This window comes from Hylaeus anthracinus, unplaced genomic scaffold (genome assembly GCF_026225885.1).
Source record: "Hylaeus anthracinus isolate JK02 unplaced genomic scaffold, UHH_iyHylAnth1.0_haploid 3, whole genome shotgun sequence".
Taxonomy (NCBI): Eukaryota; Metazoa; Arthropoda; class Insecta; order Hymenoptera; family Colletidae; genus Hylaeus; species Hylaeus anthracinus.
Genome location: NW_026535284.1, coordinates 7959012 through 7980939, shown reverse-complemented (window position 1 = coordinate 7980939; position 21928 = coordinate 7959012). Strand labels below are relative to the sequence as shown.

At 41.8% G+C, this 21928-nt stretch overlaps 2 protein-coding genes and 1 pseudogene across 11 annotated transcripts in view; 1 reads left to right on the top strand and 2 right to left on the bottom strand.

Moving 5' to 3' along the window:
• LOC128893881 (solute carrier family 12 member 4) overlaps positions 1-9272 on the bottom strand; it is a 139799-nt gene extending 130527 nt beyond the window's left edge. For 2 of the 4 annotated variants that reach the window (XM_054155182.1, XM_054155184.1), the window contains exon 1: positions 8551-9271. In XM_054155182.1, coding sequence (XP_054011157.1) covers positions 8551-8635 — 85 coding nt within the window. In that variant the 5' untranslated portion in view covers positions 8636-9271. Of the gene's footprint in view, positions 1-8550 lie in introns of all 4 variants that reach the window. The other 2 variants (XM_054155181.1, XM_054155189.1) reach the window with 2 other exon arrangements.
• On the bottom strand, positions 7216-7315 carry LOC128894449 (U6 spliceosomal RNA; annotated as a pseudogene).
• Positions 9273-13042: 3770 nt separating the features above from the next.
• On the top strand, positions 13043-20248 carry LOC128893887 (bromodomain-containing protein 7). Of its 7 annotated transcripts, none has more exons than XM_054155206.1 (4): positions 13044-13371; positions 16071-16181; positions 16970-18679; positions 18786-20248. In XM_054155206.1, the coding sequence occupies exons 3-4, from the start codon at positions 17080-17082 to the stop codon at positions 19442-19444; spliced, it is 2259 nt and encodes a 752-aa protein (XP_054011181.1). In that variant the 5' UTR covers positions 13044-13371; positions 16071-16181; positions 16970-17079; the 3' UTR covers positions 19445-20248. The 7 variants fall into 7 exon arrangements, with proteins under 7 accessions (XP_054011184.1, XP_054011181.1, XP_054011185.1 ...); XM_054155204.1 differs by lacking the exons at positions 13044-13371; positions 16071-16181 and adding an exon at positions 14550-15158 and having other exon boundaries at positions 16970-18103; positions 18179-18679; XM_054155205.1 differs by lacking the exon at positions 13044-13371 and adding an exon at positions 14551-15158.
• The last annotated feature ends 1680 nt before the right edge of the window (positions 20249-21928 follow it).

The window sequence follows — 21928 nt, the reverse complement described above, 5'->3', positions numbered from 1 at the left end:
GTCGTTTTGTATTTTAGGCGACGTTAGCTCCACCGTAGCTAATCCGATCCTCGATCAAAACAACCAACGGTTTTTACTCTCGCCAAATAAGACACGTATCCGATATTTTTCAATATTCCATCTTGTCAATCGACTCCACAGAAATCGATGCCAGTTGATTACCGCGAGACCTGATAGTTGGGGTTCCCCTGAATGCCTTTGGAAGCCAGGGATCGATATTTCCCGTGATTGAAGTTCGACTTCTGTGAGATGTTCCGCCATGTCCCTGGGACGTCTGGACACATCCAAAAGCTGGTAGAAAAGAGACGGAAACAATGAGACCGTTGCATTCCCGCAAGCTCATTACACTCGAAGCTGCCGCGAGGGGATAGAAACAAAGTGGCTGCCGGTGGTACCGACGAGGATACCGGCTATGGATTAAACGGCGAACTCGGAAAGTCCCGTCTCAGTGCGGGAACAGAGGTCGAATTAATTACCAACGGTCCGTTGTGCGAAAGCAGCTTGCAATGGTCCCTCGGGGGACAGGGGATACGATGAATCGTTCGCTGGGGTGTTTTCGAATCGGAATTACATGCTCGATCGCATGCTAGATTGGCGAAGGTGCAAGGTTAATGCACTTAGAAAGCTGAATCTATTTCATGTTGCGATCACCTTGAGTGATTTTGCCGCCGTACTGATAAGACTTCTACTCGAAGCGATCGCGTATACTCCAATTCGTAAATCGGAGGACACTCGACGAATTCAAGACAAATGGAAGCAAACTAAACAAACTAACACACTGTATCCCGACGGTCTCGACGATTTTAGTACTTTTGAACTAGATAATTTCGTTCAAATTTTCCTCCACGAGTTCTTCGTTAATTTTATACACGCTTTACTTTGTCGTGACGTTTATAAATGCAACAGTAATGCTACACCTAAGCCCATTCTCAAAATGGAGGCTAGCCTGCAGAAAAGAATTTCTTATCTCCTTAATTGCAGGAATTTCCTCAAGCCCGAGTGTTTTGGGAAGGGTTTCGAGGTGCATTGTTCTCGAGGTAGCTGCTAAGAAAGGGTACCTACCCTGCCTAAAGATACACGCTCCAGTTTCGCCCGTCCGAGGGCGCCACCTCTCTCGCCCGACACCCTCGACAAAGGGTACAATATATCGCGAGAAACTGCTTCTGTTCAGGACGTAACACGAGCACGCGAAGACACTTGTCGTCGTGACAAATGCGCAGGCTTGAATCTTACTTGAAAGGCAAAGTGAACGTTTCCAAATGCAGTCACAACAAATTACATCAAATTGAAAAATAATAATTCTATAATCTCAAACAAGCATTAATTGCTTCATGTCTTGACTCATTTCGATGGAGAGATACTCTCCACCGTTAAATAAATAATTTACGTTTCGGATGGAGAACTTTGTCAGTCATTCTAGGTCCAGAACAATGTATCTGATGAAACTATGTGTCTTTCCAGCGTATAGGTTTAATCTACGTTGGTACCATCTAGGGATATTGGTCGTTCTGGTTCCCCACGCCACCTATCGGCGACGTTCGTTGACAAACAGCTCGGACGAGGGGGGACCAGGCTCGCAGGAGCAAGGGGAAAATGCACAAGCCCGCCACGTGCACGATCGCAGACACTGCGCGGCGAAATACAACGCGTAGGGTGGGGTTGCATGATTATCGACCCCTAGGCTGCCACAGCTTTTGTAGTAGTAGGGACGCAGCTGCCCCTTTCACCCCGCCCTAAACCGTTGGGTTTCTCGTCCAAGTTCGGCCTTCGAGCTGCCAGAGGGACCACGAGAGGTTCTCATGTGAACGACGACAAAAAACAAATGGAATACACTTCCGCAGGGGTGGAAATCGCAAGGGCTGGACGATGGTAGAACCTCCACTATACTTGTTATGGGAAGCCCTAAGAATATTCTACTCTAAATCGCCAGAATTAATAATGCCAGCTTATTTTATTAATAGAAGAGGGGATTCTGCAAATCTAACCATTCAGGTAGGTAATAGATATCTACTATAGCGAGGACTAGGAACGGGTAGCAACTATGCATATGTATAGCCCTTCCTGTACATTACACAAACCCCAGGGAATGGGGTTCTTCGACAATTCAGAGTTAGTCAAATATGGGGTTCAAGAGAAATAGTGCGCAATCACAGCGGTAATTGTTTTCACTTGGTGTTTAGTTTGCACTAGCGATCAAACATTTGCCTGCACCTACATCCACGCGAAGTTCCTAATTTTAGACTGCATAGACCGACGAAGAAGGTGCTTTGTCAAGTTTAGTTAGGAGTTATTCAGGGACTAATTACTTAGAGTCTATAATATCATATGCGTTAACGAACCCATGCTTCAAACTTCGCAAGCCTACGGTAGCTCTGAATAGCCAAGTATATTGCACGAGAGCCATTATCGATGTGGCCAATAAACAACTCTGTGAAAATACTGAATTCTTGGTCGCTGTTATCTTGCGTTAATTTTATCCTTATAAAATAAAATAAATATTATCCTCTTAGTTCAAGATTTAACCAAATAAATGCATCCAAATAGATCCTCCTACTGTGAGCAGCACTGTATACCTTTTATCAATCCAATCTCTTCCAAGTAAATTGTGCTCTTCAAATAAATTCTCCATCGATTCCAAACATCCAACATGCATCCTCTTCACTCGCAAGACGTTGAATAACAGGGATGACGCAACGTGTCTTCTCTGGGGATTCCATTAAATAAAATCATCCTAGTCGGTGGTCATCCAGTATACCTCTCCTCCAATTGAACCTCTCGCAAGTAAATATTGTCGTGTAAATAAATTCCCCAGCATGTCTCCTATTCGGTCGCAAGACGTTGAATAACAGAGACGACGCAATGTCGACTTACAGAACTGTTAATAACGCTCCACCGATTGGAACAGCTTCCTGGTGTTCGAGTCGAGATTTATGTAATGCTGCCCCCGGCGACGAAGGCTTCTTCCGGCGAGTTGAGAAGCGCTGATCCGATAATCGAATCGCCGCGGTTTGGGTAGAATCAAGGTGGCCGACCTTGGCAATTGGAACGTTACATCGGTGTTTTATTTTTGACCCAGGCTGCACTTGACGATGGAGAACCTCGAGGATGAGCGACTGTCGCGGTCGATGAATGGTTGCTGGTTTGATTGTTTCTGGGATCCGTTTCGTGAAGATCAAGCGCACGATGGCAGACGTAGATGAAAATAACGTAGATCAAACGAAGCACGTGCTGGTGAAACCACCCACGGAGTCGACACGAGTTCCTCGAGGAAGCATAACTACGTGGCTAATTCGGATCGAGCGTAAACACTTGGAAGGAAACAATTCCCTTTTTAGCTTGCCAGGTTGCTTGAGGGAATATACGAGTTCCTGTATTGAGACATTGTTGATGTTGATTTTGTGAAATGTTGGGACATTCAAGTGGAAGAATTCCTTACTCTTTCCTCTTCTAGGTTAAAATATAGATTTCTTGTAGATCATACATCCTTGTTGCTCAAGGTCCACAAAATATTTCTACCAAATCAGCTTCTACCAAATTACCAATTAGTAGCTTTATTCTTCAGGCAGTGTCGCGTTAAGATCTCTTAACGCATCCAAAGTCTGAACAATCAATCCCTCCGCATCTAGTCGCTAGCCATCGCTAGGCAACCGCTCATAAGGGTGCATAGCTTACGTCACAGTCCCATACGACCTCTGACCCACCCATAGACGTCTTGAAAGCCAAATAGCGCCGGACTATATGACATCAAAACATTCTTAAAAGACGTTGACGCTAACAGGTTGGACGCGCAACACGACTGTCATGTGATAAATTCTTTCAATCGAATTCTTGTCGCGTCGTTTAAGCGCCACGACGACAAAGATTATTTGACTCGACAATCGCCTGTATGCACATCGAGACTTCACGTTGCTCTCGTACTTCGTCCACTAATGCGCTCATTCTTTTCGAGAACAAGCTTAAACGTCGATGACATTCTTTTTTTGAGTAATAGTCGCGTAATTTAGGTGGCAGAACGGCATAAGGACGCAACGTCTATGCGACCTGTTATTTAAAAATATATTTTTTTTTTTTTTAATAACAGCCTAGCTATCGAACCATTTAGATGAGATAACGTAACGAGGTAACTATCACGTGATAACTGTTTGCAATTATGTTACTATCGCGTCGTTTGAGTGGAACAGTGGTTTAAAGCTTCAACGTACGGACGATTCTCGAGCAAGCATTTAATCAATCGAGTTACTATCGCGTAGTTTCAGTGGTAGGATTCTTTAAAACTTCGATCCAGGGAAAACTGTCAAGTGTGAATTTTCCTGTAGAATCGCGTAATACATGTGGGAGAAGGGCCTAAAGGGTCGACAAGTCGTAGGTGTGTTCTTTAGGTGGAAAAACGACTTTAAACTCTTATATGTAGATAACTGTTACCATAAATTCTTTCGATTGACTATTCTGTATAAATAGTGTTGCGTGATGAAAGTGTAAAAATACTTTACTATTCAACGTACGCGAACCATCGAGTGATCACTTGCTATTTCAGAGGAAGATCAGTTTAAAAGTCTGATATAGATGAAAATTTAACGAATCATATCACTATCGTGAAATTCGAGTAGGATAACGGCTTGAGAGTCCGACGTGCACGCAACTGAAGATACAGTTGTATCACCTGTGTGGAAGAGTGGCTTAAAAGATAAACGACTAGGCAAGTATCGAGCACTAATTTCTATTATGTTCCTAAACCATCGAAAATTTCCCGACTGACTGTAGATGGGCGTGGAGCATAACGTGATACCATTTACGTTTCGGTGAAGCTCCAAATTTCTACCGCTAATCGACGATAATCGCAGATATCGACTAATCGAGGCTGCCACGCCTCAGGAACACGAAAATAGACGAAAGTGACGGCACCAAGGTCCTCGATTGTTACGAATCGCGTTGAAACAACGATCCCTACGTCACGAAACGTTCCTCAGGTTATTAACGGAATGATCGATAATCCAGAGACACGTTATGTGCACATTTTCGCGGATATGCTTGATCAATAGAGCCTACGTAGAGAATTTTGAAGGTTTAGCTTAGTTTGGTCGATTGGCTTACTCGATGAAAATTACTTTTCACGAAAAAGAAATATTCGATAAAATTGTGATTGCGATGACGTAGAAATGAAAGCACTGCTTAGCACAGCAATTAACTTATATAAGGATAGTAGACTTCCATTATGGTTGGAGGGATTGAAAACGCTTGTTCAACAGGTCACAAGCTTCTACTATATATTAGCTCCAAGCTGGACTTGCCCTGAGTCTGCAAACTAAATTTATCTGCCAACGAGGCTCGAATTCTTCTTACAAAGCTCTCTGGAAAATCCAGCTCGGAAGTGGAGACTGAAGTTCGCCAGAGACAAACTTTTGGGACGTTCCCCTAATTTATGCAATATTATTATACGCCCACGAATCTGGTGCGTTTGTCCTAGACGAGGACTTTGCTCGAGAGCCTTTACATTCCCGAAGGGAAGGCAGAAGTTGAAGGCTTTGTGAACGCAAGCCTTGACAACGCGTCAAGAAGGGAAGTCCTTTCAAAATGGAAGGAAGTTCGGAGATCTCCCTCGAGTAGAAGTAGAACCTTGATTATTCTCACTTATACTCGTAAAGTAGATCGACTAATAAATTTATTAGTTAAATAGTATGAACTCGACCTGATATCTTGATTACTGCACGCACCTCTATTATCGCAAAAATATCAGTCACGTTGTCTTGCAACAACCGAGATTCTACTGTGACAGTTATAGTATCGCATTTCCTCGGCTGTACCTGTCTTTCGGGTCATTTCGGACAAGTGAACGACAGCTAGAACTAAAAAGCCACACAGGTCGCTGAGTCAGCACTAAAGAGTGTGAGAGTCGGTAACGCGACGCCGACATTTATCAGACGCTCTCGCGTCGCGACGATAGCGAGGTATTCCGAGCGATATGCTGGAACCGACGTTTTCGAATAAAACGGTGCTACGTAGCGGTTTGCTCGACCCTACGCAACTTGAAATTATCGCTGTAATTATTGTAAATCCGTATAATTTCTTAGAAAATTCTCTTCCTCTCCATCAATTATTCTTCTTGGATTTATATCGTTACTCCGAAATTCCTATGCGTTTTCTTCTTCCAAATATTCACGATGCTTTTGTCTCTGAATTCAATATATACGTGTTTTAGTTTCCGAACGTTTCAACGTGCTATCTCTGGCCATTATTTCATTCTCACCGATAACAGTTTTTAAATGACAGGATCTTATCGAACAATGGCTTCCCACGGTATCGCCATAGAAGGATTAGTGGATGAGCTACCCAGCGATAGATCACTCGTCGTCTGTGCACTGTTGCATCGATTCATCCATGATAAGCGAAACGATATTGACTTCCGGGGTTCCGTGAAAATCTACCATCGCAGATAAAACATCTTACGTGAAACGAAACTTGAAATTGTTGAGGCACTATTTAGAGCGTTATCTCAAGGGGACAGGCTAGTAATTTGTGATAAAAATTCTTGGAAGAATTATTCAAAAAATATTTCAGCGATGCCCGGGAACTTGATAATATTACAGGCTCTAGCTATCGAGTCAACAAAAATGTATTTTTCTTGAGGATTGTAGGACTTCTTGGATATAAAGATTGTAGAAGAAATAGTTTTAATTTTTCATTTAAGCACACACCAAATTATTTCTATTTATATCTCTATATAAGCTGTCAACACACTCCGGTTTTTTTTCCTTTTTCAACTGTTCGGCTGTCGTTTGTTCCACAGACCTGTGTCAAAAAACTCGCAGGGAGTTCGATCCCTTTTGCACAGATCGCTAATGGATGGCAACTCGTATTTGTTTGTTTATTAAATTAAAGTGCGTACATTCGTAGAAGTACTTCGCACTACAATATGCTGCTCTCTTTTTGCATTGTCTCTTCTAAACGTTTTACATAAACGCTTCTTAGTCTCTATTCTCACTGGCTGATTTCATAATTATTATCCTTATAACTAACCGCAATAAGGAAAACAAAAACAATCAACTTTTTAATTTGTAAGTCGAGGTTGTCATACTCTTTACTATACTTTGCTAATAAACTTTATGTAGGAATAGTTACTCGTATATTATATTATATATATATATATAATATATAGTAACTATTCCTACATAAAGTATATATATATATATATATATATATATATTTTATTGTATAACAAAAAATGTAGAACGCTTCACGATTCTGCGTGTCATCCTTTCCCATGCTAATCTTCTCTGTATCGTTTCAATTTTAGTATATGTACTGCCGAAGCAAGTACCAACTCATATTCGAATGTCCAAACTCGGCTCTTTCCTCGCAAGAATCTTAAGGAAGAAAAATGTCTTGTTAAACTAGATTACAGAAGCTATACGCGTACTAATTTTTATGGCGATCGAGTTAATTCCTTCTCGAAGGAAAAAGTGATAAATGTGCCGCAATTTTCATTAATGGAATCGAGTCGATTGGCTCCATTAATTGATTACTTTCGTCGAGTCAAAGTGGAAGTCCCGGTTCCTGGCATGAACGGTTCCAAGGATCGATCGACCTTGGCGTGAAAACCTTTAACTTGGTAGATCAAACTTCTCTCGACATGCAACATTGTTACCATTCGAAGGATAGCGCTTGCGAAAGGTTTTTGGTAATGAAAAAGTCGATTGATACTTCCCTAGATCCAAACCTAGACTAGATCTAAACTTGGAACTAAAAAGGATCCCCTGCAACAAAGTCTAAGCGTGCCACGATTATGTTCGCATGTGCGCAACACGCGGCGCAAAACAAACTCGTTATTCATTTACGACTGTAGAGGTCATAACAGGAGCCACGTCACTTTTCCGTAACGGAAATACGAGGTGCATTTTTGAACATAACGGAGGTCCAAATTTTATTCAGACGCACGAATGGAAATTTACTTTGTCATCGCTTGTGTAAACAGTGCTCAAATAAAATTATGAATCGTTTTACGTCTGGAAGACATACATTCACGCGATAGTTTAAAATGAACTCTTGTCTAAATAATGCATGAGTTATAGCAATGCTTGTGGTCACATCTTAGATTATTTACCACAGATTATTTACTACTTAATTCCTCTCTACCAAATGTGAATATATATTTGCTCTCGCATATCAAGACGGAAGGAAGTATCAATTTCTGGGAGACTCCAAAATGTCGTAAATCGAATAAAAACATTATGTAAATTCTTCCTTCCATACTGTATTCCTTATTATAAATATTATATATCTGTACTGTACACGAATCTAATACGCACTCCAAGATTGTATAAATCAAATAATATCTTACCAAACGACTTAAATCTTTCTGACATACTACTCTACTCATCGACTACGTGTTAACGCGTCGAAAGACACTGAGAACCATCGCGAAGGGAACTCGATCGCGTTTCGCCCACCACGCGTGGTGCACGTGGAAACGTGACCCTAGGAATCCGCTATCTACCCTCGCGAGGTGGTCATCGATCACTTAAATCCGGATCAGAAGCCAAAAGCACAACTTACCGTACTCCAGCGATTGTTGCTGCTGCTGCTGCTGCTGTGCGTATTGCGACGCGCTGTTGGCCGGCGTGACTCGGAACCTCTCCATATCTGCGTGTATCCGTCGCGGGACACCACCGCCTCTGTCAATGACGCCACCAAAACAAACTCTCGCGCAGCCAGGGATATCCGTTTGCCGCGTACGCGTTAAATCGGAGCAACGTAAACAAACGTTGCCCGCGTGCGATTCTCAACGACGCAAAGACGCCAGTACTTTTGTTTACAACGATTGGCGAGTGCGTTCTCCATTCGCCGGTACCGATTTCGGAATGTCCGTTTCGGAGCGAGTCGTCGCAAAAACAACGCGGCCAACCGTAAGAGAGGAAGAATGGTAACCGATCGGAGGTGAAAAGAGAAACATAAACCGCTCGCTGTGAAAACTCCGCACCGACTGTGTGTATACACGCGAGTCGGGGTGTCACTGTTCGATGCTCTTTCCTCGTCTCTGTTACTCCCACTATAACACAATGTGGCCGCAGCCGTCTCGTGCCGCACACGCTTTCGACGTCTACGACCGACGATCACCTCTCTCTCTCTGTCTCTTTCTCTCGAAACGCGTGCCACGCGATATCTCGTCGGGTTTGATCGCGGTGTGAACTGCCTTGGAAGGGGGTTCGTGAGGCTCGAACAGGCCCGATTGTTTGGAGTGACGCTAACTGGTAGCTCTTTAACTCACGCTGACTACTACTCGTGCTAGCGTCCGCGTTGCGTTTGGGAAACCGACTGCGCTCTCCGCGCTGACACAAAGCTTACTCGTAGGCTTCGGCCCGATCGGCCGTTTTATATGTGTGTGCGTGCGTGCACGAGGATACCACGAGTGTGTGCACGCCCATACGCCAGGGGGCCCCGCGATATGACGCTTCTGCCTGCTTCTGCCTGCTTCTGCCTGCTTCTGCCCAGACGACCATGGGCGCCGCGACGAGGGCACCCACGTGTAAGTGAATGCGTGAGTGCGTGCTGATCCACGCCGGCTTTGCGCAGGAACGTAGCTAGCGCGAAACTACCCTTCGTAGGGTCCTAGGATAATTCGAGTCATTTATTGTTTCATATTAAAAGTATCGAGGCAGTCAATTCGATCCATGTACTAAAAATTTCTTTCTGAAGTCACTATTATCCGCATGGCACGATTAAATAATAACATGCTTAATGTTTTAAGCTGGTCTTGGTCTTTCCGAGTAAGTTGCTCGACGTTCTTTTGGCTACTTGGTGAACTTTTGAGAGCGACATTTTACGACGAGCTCCTCTGATTAAATTTTTCTTATTATCATTCTTCGCCTTGCGTTAAGTTTAAAACACTGAGAAAAGTGAACGAGACTATTCGCGAAGTTTGTGTTTATTGCTCGGGTGATGAAGCAGAGGCGTTAATATACAAGCTGGACTTTGCACTTCTTTCCTTAGATTAGGGTCTTTTCTTAAGTTTCATTCCATTTTGCAAGTTTAGTGATTTACAATGGGCTCTTCATCGTTCAAGGATCTCGAACTTAACGCTTCTTCGAAAGGTTCATTTTATAATTTCTTTTTAATAAGCGCTGGATAAGAAGTTATTTATCCTTCATTCGTAGTTCGACATTTTTGTCTACCCGTCTCTGTATCCCAACAAGATTCAATTCACGAGCAGAGGGGTCAACTACTGAAACCATACAGGTCAACTGTTAAGTCAGAAACACATGTTTTGCTGTTTTACAGATTATGCCACCTGGCAAACTCGATTATCCGTGAGAAGATGTACCTGGCATGTAAAAGCCAACAAAGATCAGGAAACGAAAGCATTGCTCTTGTATCAAAACGAATTGGTCGATTCAATCATAATTATTTCTAATAAATGACTCGCTCTTCGTTTGACATCCTTCATTTTTATCATTTCCAACGTAACACCATCTCACACCGTGGCTGTTTATCTTTATTGCTCTTTTTTGTAGCTTTTTAATTGAAATGCTTGCGTAAGTCGTACATTTCGACCTCGTTTTCTTTAGATCCTCTTCATCAAGAATTGGAACGTAACTGTGTTCCGCGACAAAAAGTAAATGGAGAAAAGATATGCAATTACGTAAACGAGAAATATTTTGTACAAAACGAATGGCGAAAGAGAATAAGATAGAGTTTCAAATCAGGTTTGACTTATATTAGCATTTCAGAGTTGATTATAGCGCAAACCTGTCGTTATTTTATTCCTTGCATCTACACTTGAGCAAGACCAATACAATTCTCGAGGTTCCCTTTGAAATGGACAAGATTGGGAAACACCTCGAATATCAGAGAACAAAAATTCCCCAGTAGATCAGTAGGCTCAAATGAGTAATGGCGAAATTTTCGTGGGTTGCGAGTTCGTCGTTGTAGGTGGCAGCAGGAAACGGAAGTCTTTCCAGCGGGAAAATTCCACTGTGCGTTCTATCGGCAGACGAGGTACAGGACTGACAGGGCATTCGATGGAATTTTTCTGTTCCACGACTCGTGGGGGGAGTACAAGAGCCCCCTTACCATTTCAGAGTCACGTTCAACGTTATCGATTCCGAATGGAATAAGATTGCAACGCTGTGCTATACGTGGTGAGCGCTAAAACTACGTACTCTGAAAGCTATTTCAGTAACAATTGAGATCTTGATCGATTTGGATTCTGGTGGGCGTGTCTACATTATTCCAAACAACGTGTTTGCTTCGACGTATATTAAAATTGGAACGACGTACTATTTTATTCTGCAGGTGCAGTCTTTGAAAATAGATTATATCTATCTGAATTTTTAAACAAGTAGAATAAATATTCTTACTTACTCTCTTATATAATAACCTTTTTTTTCTTCTTTTCCTTCGCACAGTAACACAGGTAACACCACTTTAGTAGAATCAATATTTTTACTTACTCTCTTATATAATATCATTTTCTTTCTTCTTTTCCTTCTCACAGTAACACAGGTAACACTACTTTTCCACTCACAATGGCACCACCATTTTTCATTCAAACACACAATAATAAATTCTTCCGCCACTACTTTTATATCTTGAATTTACGGTCACTTTCTGTGGAACACCCTGTACATAAGACGCATATAAATCGAAGAAACCAGTCTTAGTTAACAGGCGAGATATGATCGTTTCCACTGAACGATCTCCAGGAAGAATAGGGGTGGTTTTAAAGACCATAGCAGTTTTGAAAGTTGCGCATAGGCTGCCTTCGGGTCTTCGAAAAATTCATTTGGGTACCAACGGGTGGTAATAGATGTGCTGTTGGATCGTAAAAAGGTACTCAATCCAACAGCCGATATCCAACAGGTTCTTTTATCGCAAACCCAGTCGCAGGATCTCTTTAATGGCCGATACAGAGGAGCTTTTGCGAATTTTTTATCTTCGTTAAAATCAATTTCCATTAACGAAGCTGAAGCTTCGTTCGTTTCACGTCGAGTCGATGCGCTAGACATCAGGTATTTCGTTCAAACTGAAGTATGTAGATCGCAGTCTAGACGAGAACAAACTAAATTCGAGTCGTCGAATTGCTGTTTTTGAAATTGTTTAGGAAACACAGGTTTGAATCGCATTCAAGATTTAGTGCGTCTCGCGATCGAACGGAGAATGGAGAGAATATTTGAATAGTGCCAATTCGGTCTCGCTCCTGATAAGCTCCATTAGAATTTCAAATAAACAAAAGACTACGGGCATCGCGTTAATGGAGAGGCTGGAACTGACGGACGGACTCCATCCGTTGGCAGACGCTGCCGGAGTCCTTGGGGGTTGACGCGCATATTATTGCATTCCATTGATAATGTCGGCCCATTGTCGACGCGAGACGTCGCCTTTGTCACACTCGACACTCCGTGGCAAAACTATCCGGCCGCCCTGGATTTTTCATCTTCTTTTTCCGAGGCAGTTGCAATTTGCACAGACTCGATGTACTCCTTAACATCACTCAAGTATCTAGCACTCCGATAAACAAAAATTTCTTCAAAGTTATACTCAACGAAACTTCAAAATTTCATCGTTGTTTAAACATGGCGACCTCCTAATCACCTTTTTGTTTCCAGTGAAAATGCATTTACGCATATCCGGGTTATGTGAGACTCTCCTCGACCTTCTAATGACCTCTTGCATCCCAACCCAAGGTACAACCCACGCAGAATTCAATAATAATATAACAATTAAATTTCAAGATGTATACGTATACACCTTACAATAAAATGCACGTAAGTTCCTCAGCGGTTCGATTACAGTTGCGTGTCATTCCACCAACCAACGTATGGTTAGCGAGTTAGGGTAACGCAAATAATGCAGAGTTACCCCATCATTTTGTCGCGGAGTGTATAACAGCCGTTGTCAACGGCACGTCATTCCAAAGTGCGGCAGATTCGAGTCCACCGCGAAAGTTGTTGCTACTCGACGGGTACCCGTTCGCACCGAACAGTAGCCGGCGTCGAAACGAACAGCGCCAACGTGCCTACGCGTACCGCATGGAAGTTACACGGAGTTAGCCGAATAACAAGTTCGCGAATCTGCGGTTTCCTGCCAGGGGGAAGTGCAGTGAAACGCCCAGCGTCCTCGTGCATCGAGCCCTGATCGCCGAACACCGGGAATTCAGCATCGACCTTAAACAAATAATCGGCTTGAGTGCGGCTACGACGCTCGCGGCTGAAAATTGCACACAGTGTGTGAATTTTTTTCCTCTCAGAGGGAACGCATTTCTCCCAGCTTTCTCTCTCGCTCTTCCCGTCCTGCTCTCACGGCGTTTCGTCGAAACAGCTGATCCGTTGCCCCTTTAATTGCATCGCGGCTGGGTGGCTGGGCTCGTCGTCGCCCGTGGTAAGTTTCCACCGGATATTCCCGACGAAAATTCGAGCGTAGTCCTCGCTTTCGTTTAGTGGGACGATCTTGTGCGGTAAAGCGTGCCTGTGAATACGGTCGAGTGTTTTGTTGCACGGCGCACGGTAAGTGCCAGCACTTCAACCATCTTTTGTAGGTTAGGAAGCGCCTTTCGCTTTTAAAGCTCAGTGCACAGTGCTAGGGGGATTCGCCCACACGCACGGGACGCGTGAAGCCCAGCCCTGACCGGGAGAACAATCACGAAGCTGGTCGAATTCGCGACCTATCGTTGGCGCGGTTGTCGTTTGAACATCCGCTCACTTCGTGAAATTCGAGTCGTGATTCGAACGCGATCCGAGCCGGAGATGAGCCACCTTTTTGTTCGAATATATGCCTATTTCATTCATCGTTTGTGTGTTTTGATACAGGAAAAAGAAATAGCGCGATGGACGTTTGAATGAATTCAAATCGCGCGCTTCTTCGAACGACGCGACGCCATGACAGTGCAGCTGGCGAATAGGCGGTTAAAAGGGGAAAGCGCATCCTGTGATGCCGGATTGGTGGCTCGTGCTCCGAGAATTCCCCTTCCATTTAGTTTAATTACGAGTGTCTCACACTGATACACGTATCGCTTGTACGTAAGCTTGGCACTTGGAGGAATCGAGAAAGAAAATACGAGGTTTCGATTCTTGCTCTCGAAACAGCTGAAATTCGAATTGCCGCCAAATTGGGCGATCTTGTTTTATGTTTTCTAGGTTGAACCTTTCTGTTGGTGTGTAGCCGTCTAGATATTCGTAAATTATTGTCATTAATTTCTTTACTCAATATACAGTGACGGATCTCCTATCGGGGTCAGGGGCTACTCACTTTGAGGGATCCTACAATTCTTTTTGCATAATTTCCCGGCCTCACTTCCTAGAATGAAATATTTCCCAACGAGCAAATTTAAGTAGCCGTTCAGTCGACTAAACGTCACAAATAAATTGCGTTGATTTTGAATGTAGCACAAGGCAACACAACGTAAAAGAAACAAAAACAAATTGCGCTCGATTGATGTGTCAACACTGATAGAAATCTGCGTATTGTGTTTCACGTTTCAGAGGTCAATTTATATAAATTCGAGTTGCAGTCGCCAAGTGACTGTATACGCAGTCTCGAGTTAACTTCTGTTTCTTTTTTTGAATTAGCGAGGATTTGGAAACGGAAGTGAACGAAGCTCTGACATAGGACATAGAAGTCTATATGAGTTATAGAAGTCTATTTGGATCGAATATTAAATCTAACATCGATATTGCAAGAAACAAAGTAGCAGGGATATCCTACTTACAAAACTAAACGAGGACAGTTAAGATCATAACCAGTTTATCGGAAATTTGACTTCAGCTGTTTCGAAAGCGAGAAAGGAAAGCTCGTATTCGTTTTCTTTCTCGGTTACCCGAAGCAACCCGAAGTCCGTGGTACACGTACATGGAACGTGTAATAGTGTACATCTGCTTTCCCTACCGCTAACCTATCTGCAGGGGGAAATTCCCTGCGTCACCCGACTCCAATCTGGCATCACAGCGTGCATCCACCATAACGGCTTGGAGGTCTGTGACGTCTTCAATGGCCGCCGCCGTACTGTCTACATACGTAACGGAGCGCGGTGCAATCACTAACCGCGTTCCGTGGTGGCTCAAGACGTAGTGTTTACTGTTTCTCGTTAAAATATCACATCAAGCTGGGGCCCGACGTGCAAATCATGGGCTCGAAGAAGCACAAAAAGCACAAGCGTGAGAGGCACGAAGGTGAGAATCGGGACTTAAAATCCGGCGTATCTCGATGGTCTTATCGTTGTTTCTCGTCACGATTAATTGTCCACATCGTTTCGGCACCGTAGGTCGCCACATTTCGTTATTGCGCGCCACCTTATAAATAGTACTATATCGTGCTGCACACTTCTCTTAAATGAATTCTAAGCGCGCCTCTCCATTCAAACGGCGTTTCAGCAGCCGCTTCGACGCGATATTGTTTTTATGTTCGTTGATCGAATCGTGTTCTCGATGACAGCTCGTCACCGTGTTATCAGGTGTTTTTGTTGCTTGCGATTGTTTACGATGCGTTTCTTCTTTACGTGCTGTACGTTCAAGTAACGGGTGTCCTCGACTTCACGAATACTGCAGGTACTCCACTTGTGCGGTTAATTCGTTCTAGAGCCTTCCTTGGTCGAATCGAGTAAATATGATCTGTTGTAGGGAAAAAGACGAGACATTAGTTGAACATAGTGTGGTGGTTTAGTAAGAGGAATGAGGGTAGCATAGAATAATTTTTGTTCAGTCGCAAGCTTTTCGAAGGCTGACTAAGTTTGACCTTTCTTCCTACAGTACATTTGATATCCTTCTTCATATAAAATATTCATAAGTGAGGGCACAACTTTGTATCCACGAATCCACATAATTCAAGGTTTCACTGTATTATGTTTCTCTTCTTTTCACATTACTAAAATGGAGCACTTGATATAATTCTATAGCATCGAGGTTTGTGTCGATGCTCGTGCTGACTGCATGAGGATTCGAATGAAAAGTGTACGTTTAAAGAGTAAACCAGCCTTCGAGAAAGTTGTAGATAGATTCTTTGATTGTAGTTCAGGCAGAGTTGATCAATATTATCTAACATTTTCATTGGAATCCTTCTTGTACTCATAGTTTAATGATGCACAGGAATTTTGACTACGTTTTCACCACGGACAAACTGAGAGTGAGGTTGGAGTAGAAGTGAGGTGGATTCGAAAGTATAAACGAAGGTTCCGCAGCAACAGGTGCGACCTGGAAGTAAGTGACGTGTAACAACAGACATGGACTGGTTGCACGACAGAAACTAGCTGTGCTTCCAAAATTACTTGAATGTCCCAAACCCTTTCAGTTTTTTGTCTGTTAAGTCCAGTTGAAGTGCAACAAGATCTTTAATGATACGATGGTATTATCATTTTTAACATTGAGGTTTATAGGGATGCTTTATAACTACTGAGATACCAATGTGTCTGTTGCACTTCAATTGTTTAGTACCCTGGCTGTTATGTACCATGGCATCAAAGGCCATACGTGCTTTTGCTTTACCTCCTCCCGAGGTATTTTCGGTTTCAACGATTGCTCCCTCCTAATTATTCCTACAGATTCGGTCGATCGATACGATAACTATTTTATTGCATACTTCTATCAAGGTTTATTTAGTTTAAGTCGAGCTACTTCCATCTCGCTTCCAGTTTGTTGAATGTGGAAACAAGGTCACTGTCCTGTTACAAAGTCATCTTCATTATTAATGTCGATGTTTCCTACTACCCTTCTGTTAATGTCCTGTAGATTTTATTAATTTAAGACTACACACATTTTTTTCATAATCCCTGCAAAATTATACATCTGGCACTGTATTATACATTACAAAAATACGCTGTTATTTTGCACTTTTGTATGATTTTCTGCAAGAAATTTTTATCGCATGTGATAGATTTGCAATGAATATTATTTATAGCTTAATGCTTAATAATTTGTTTTATACGTTTCACAATTTCAATACTGTTTCCAATACACCGTAAATAACTTCGTTTCATTTTCTTTTACAGAAGGGCAGTATACAACCACGGATAAACCCCGAGCTTTAAAGCTTATATTAAAAGTAGGGGGTAGCAGTGGGACACCCGAATACGGCAACGAATCTCCGAGCCAAGCAACAATGTTGTCTCAACATTTGGGTGTCTACCAGCAACAGTTGGGTCTCAACTGTTCCGTAACGCAAGATTCCGAATACGATAGGTATATGGGGCACAAAAAGCTTAAGAAGAAAAAGAAAAAGAAGGATAAAAGGCACAAGCATCATCATAAAGATAAAAAGAGAAAACGGGAGGAATCGAGTCAAGAATCAGTTGGGGACGCAGATGAAAGTTTAGCAGAAGTCCCCAAGAAGATTCCAAATCATCAGTTGTTACCTCCTAGACCCCCGTCCACAGGAGAGCCCAGAATTGGTGTCACCAACCAAATTAGCTCTCTCTCTCCCCATCGAGAACCTAGAACTTGCGTACTTAGAAAAATCGCCGAGCGTACACCTCTACAACGACTACTGGAACACCTTCTTAGGTCAATGGAAAAACGCGACCCACAGCAATTTTTTGCTTGGCCGGTCACGGATAGCATTGCACCTGGATATTCTCAGATCATAACTAATCCTATGGATTTCAGTACTATAAAGCAGAAAATAGATGATAATAGCTATCAAAATTTAAACGAATTCGTAGATGATTTTAAGTTAATGTGCGACAATGCTACTACTTACAACCATCCAGATACAATTTATTTCAAGGCAGCGAAGAAATTGTTGCACGTCGGCCTAAAAATGGTTACACCCGAGAAACTACGACAATTGAGACCTGTTCTGACATACATGCAAGACATTTCTAAAGAGGAACTCGGATTTGAATTAGGCGTCGAGGATCCGAATAATCCAGACATCCCAGTCACCGAAGAACAGATCGAACGAGAACGAGAACAGGAAGAACGTAACGAAGAAGCGGAGGAACTTAGGAAAGAAAACCAGAGAAAGATGAGATTGGCAAGTTTAGGTAAATTTGAAGCCATCCCAGACGATATGACTCCAGAGGAGATCTTGAAACAAGCACGCGGAGCTGCGAAAGCAGCATCGGAAAAGTTGTCGTTGAAAAGGCTCAATTCGAAGATGGGTTTCCTCAGACAAAAGAAAGATGGTACCACTAGCTTACAAATAATAGTACCAGGGGATGGTGTAATTCCAGGAACTAATCAAAGACCTGTGTCATTAGGTCAGCTCATAGGTAAATTAAACCACGGTACAGGTGCATTACCAGGATTCCGTGAAGATAGGAGGAACATGTCTAAGCCAGTAAAACCTTTGTATTATGGTGCCTTTGGCTCTTACGCGCCGAGCTATGATTCCACATTTGCTAATCTTACGAAGGATGAGACAGACTTGGTATATCAAACTTATGGCGACGAAACGGCTGTACAATACGCAGAATCCATTTTAGACTTTGCTAAAGACTGTGATTATACGTTAACTATGGTCGACGATCTACTGGATATCTTAACAGGTGGGGATCACAGAAAAACTAAGAAGTTCCTTGAGGAGAAACGAAGGCTCAGGGAGGAGGAAGAGAAGATAAAGCATTTGTTAGAGAAACCTATGCAGGACGTGAATCGTAACATTTCTTCCATGGATAATGTTAAAGTTGACATTGACCAGTTAAAGACTCTTTCAGACATAGGAATTGATGTTAATTTCCTGGAGAGTCTGGGCAATATAGGTAATTATATTTAATAAAAACATTTCTAAACATTCTTAGGAATTATGCTAAGGGATTACAAGAGTCTGGTTCGACTATGACTATAACTATATTGTTTTCTTTACAGAAGATGAATTGAAGCTCACCGAGGAACGTGCAGCTTTACAAAGTCGCTTAGACGACACGTCTCAAATGATAGGTCGTCTGAAGCAAGTGCAACACGATCGTTTATCAGCTCCACCGCCTGCTCATTTGTCGAATGTTCCTAAACCATCAGAGAACGAAGTAGCGTTGGCTGACAAAATAACGGACAACCTGACAGAAATTGCAAAGAAACTTCCGCCCTCGGCCATCGCCCCTGTCGACGGTTTGCGTAGAGCCATGGGAATAGCGCCTCTGGGTGGACCAGAGCCTATGGAGGTAGAGCCTATCACTCACAATCCTACAATCGTCGCAGAAAACAACCTACTTTCGCAAACCACTAGCAGTCAGGTCTCAGCTAACCTTTTGCCGACACCTTCGCCAATTCCAAGCGCAAATTTGCTCAGCCCGCCCAGCCAACCGACGCCACCAATCAGTATTGTAAACGCAGCTCAACCACCGATTCAGATACAAATCGGTATGACGCACAGTCAGACACCTCCGTCATTGTTGAACCCGACGGAGGCATCTGCTGTTCCTGATCTAGAAACCGAACTTCGTGAATTTCTAGAGAGCGATCCTACATTAGGACACTCGCCTCTTCACGACGACAAAACTTTGGAGGATATTTTGTCCGAGTCTTAGTGTGTACGACTTAATTTTCAATAATATACCTCCAGAGATGGACAAAATTTTGCTGGCACAACAAGTAATGAATAAAACCGACACTGAAATTTGTAAATGTTGTTTGTGAAATGTCTCATTCTATAATTCAAATGCTAACCTTTATTTAATAGGTCACAGATGAAAAGTTGCTGGATGAAAGTTGCCTTTTATTTGTTACTTGAGATTTTTGTCTAGATAAGAATTTTGTTCATCTGTGCCTACCACAGGTTGTACATTTTACTACATATAAACAGTAGGATTAACGTCAAATGTACGGTTAATAACATTGTGTCCTGTAGCGAATTGTCATTCGAACAACAGAGTGTTTATTTTATATGAATATTATTTATGAAGTTTGCGTAACAAATTGCATTATAAGAAACTTGTAAAAGTTTACATGAAATATATTCGTAACACAGAATACTGTTTAATTGGAATGATGAAGTGATTTTTATGAACCATGTCTATGGATTATCACTGTTATTGTTAATGGAATCTAAGAATAAACCCTTTATGTTGATCTTTATTCTTGAAATTAGTATCTCAAAAATTGTACTCAAATAATTATCCTTTGAGACAATGTTACGCAAATGGAAATAGATTTTTTAAAAGCAATAAGAATGCTGTACATAGGATTAGATTCATCCGCCTCACTGTTAGATTAGTTCAAAGTTCATAAAATAATGCAATGTTGTTGCTTTCTATTTTGTAATGTAAGGATATGAAAAAGAAATTGTAAATATTCATGAAATGTATTTTTTAAATTAAATTTCTTTGAACGTCTGATGGAAATTGGTTAGAAAATATTTCATCCGTCATTAATTTATCCTTTTTAAAACATATGTATCTTGTGTATAATTTTTCATGATTTCGTTCAACTTCGCGTTTATTAATTAATTACTAACGAAAAAGGAACGAACTACGATGTCTCTAACAATGTTTAAACAACGACGGTTACTATACTGTTTTCGTTTAATCAAGATTTCCTTTCTCAAAGAATCCTGATTGAAATGTAGACGCAAATTCGACGAAGAATGTACGGTAAACGGAACGACGCTATCGAATCTCAAAATTTGTTGCATTTTCTGTCTTTGATTTTCTAGCAGTAAGAATTTTCCATAGGAATAGCTGTGACATTATTGAGTACTAAAAAATGCACTCAGCGTTGCTTTTATTTCGTTTCAGAACGAAAGAATAAAAGAATAAAAATGAAAGAAACATTCGAACGCGTTTTTGCTTTCAGCGTATGAAAACCGGCGCCAACGGTGTTATGGGAACGCTGACGAAATATGAAATTTTCAGGAAAATGCTTGACACCAGATATGAATTGATATTAAAAAAACTCACCGCATACGTTGTCTGCTGCCAAAAAGCCACCAGGAACGATAAATCACTGCACTATTTTCAAATAATATGCAAATTACGATACGAGAGGAGCGCGCGTTTTTGCTGCAGCCAGTTCCCAGGAACGCAGTAGAGGAAGAAGCCGCTTGGCGGCGCCACCTTCCTGATTCGAATAACTGCGACTATCGAAAACCGCGAAAATTCAATTCCAAAGCGTGACGTTCATGGAATTTCTAATTGAATATCAATATATTAATGACGCTGTAAGTAATAATGCATTATAATAAAAGTATTAGTGTAATATTCATGGAATTTTTAACTGAACATCAGTATACACGGTCTGTCTAAAAAGAAACCAAACTTTTGCTATTAAAAGAAAATAGTACAAGTAAAGTTTTTACACGCACGTTCTTCGAAATGTTAATTACGCGATCTACACGCTGTATTGACGCAGAGGGAGATTATTTTGAGTAAATAAACGTGTGTGTAAAAACTTTACTTGTATTTTTTTCTTTTTATAGCAAAAGTTCGGTTTCTTTTTAGATCATTAATCATAATTATAAATGATACTGTTAATGATACTGTATTATAATGAAAGTTGTACCACGTTTGCGCGTGAATACTTGTAATTTCCAGAATATTGCCACGAAGTTGCTGGTTCCTTACATTAAAAATGCTTATATTGTAAATGGTAGTTGTACTATGTTGATAGGGTAACGCGATTGCTGGAATTGCTGGCGACTGCCAGAGCTCCTCGATAATAGGATTGAGGTAGTAAAGCGTAGGCTAATTTCGATAGTCAACGGGATCCCGAATACATAGGGATAAGTGTGATTCACTATAATTACGTCATTATAACTAAATAGACAAGTTCGAGTATGGAGAACGGAAAACTCGATTACGTGGGCCGGCCGTTTATCGCGGCTCCAAGCTCCTCGACCATTAGCATACCCCACTAACTATTCCATTAGCGTTTCAGTGCTGTCGAGGAAATTAAAAAATTACCGCGGGAAACCGCGAGCGAGTTGTTAAACGACTGTTCAAAAGTGAATTTTCGTCTATTCACCTTTCGAAATTAAATATCAGATTTACGATTAACTGTTAGATGCAGTGCAAATT

Coding starts and splice junctions, on each gene's coding strand:
- LOC128893887 (XM_054155203.1), top strand. CDS start 15,113: ATGGGCTCGAAGAAGCACAAAAAGCACAAGCGTGAGAGGCACGAAG. Junction 15,159..16,969: donor CAAGCGTGAGAGGCACGAAG/GTGAGAATCGGG, acceptor TTTCTTTTACAG/AAGGGCAGTATACAACCACG. Junction 18,680..18,785: donor GGAGAGTCTGGGCAATATAG/GTAATTATATTT, acceptor TTTTCTTTACAG/AAGATGAATTGAAGCTCACC.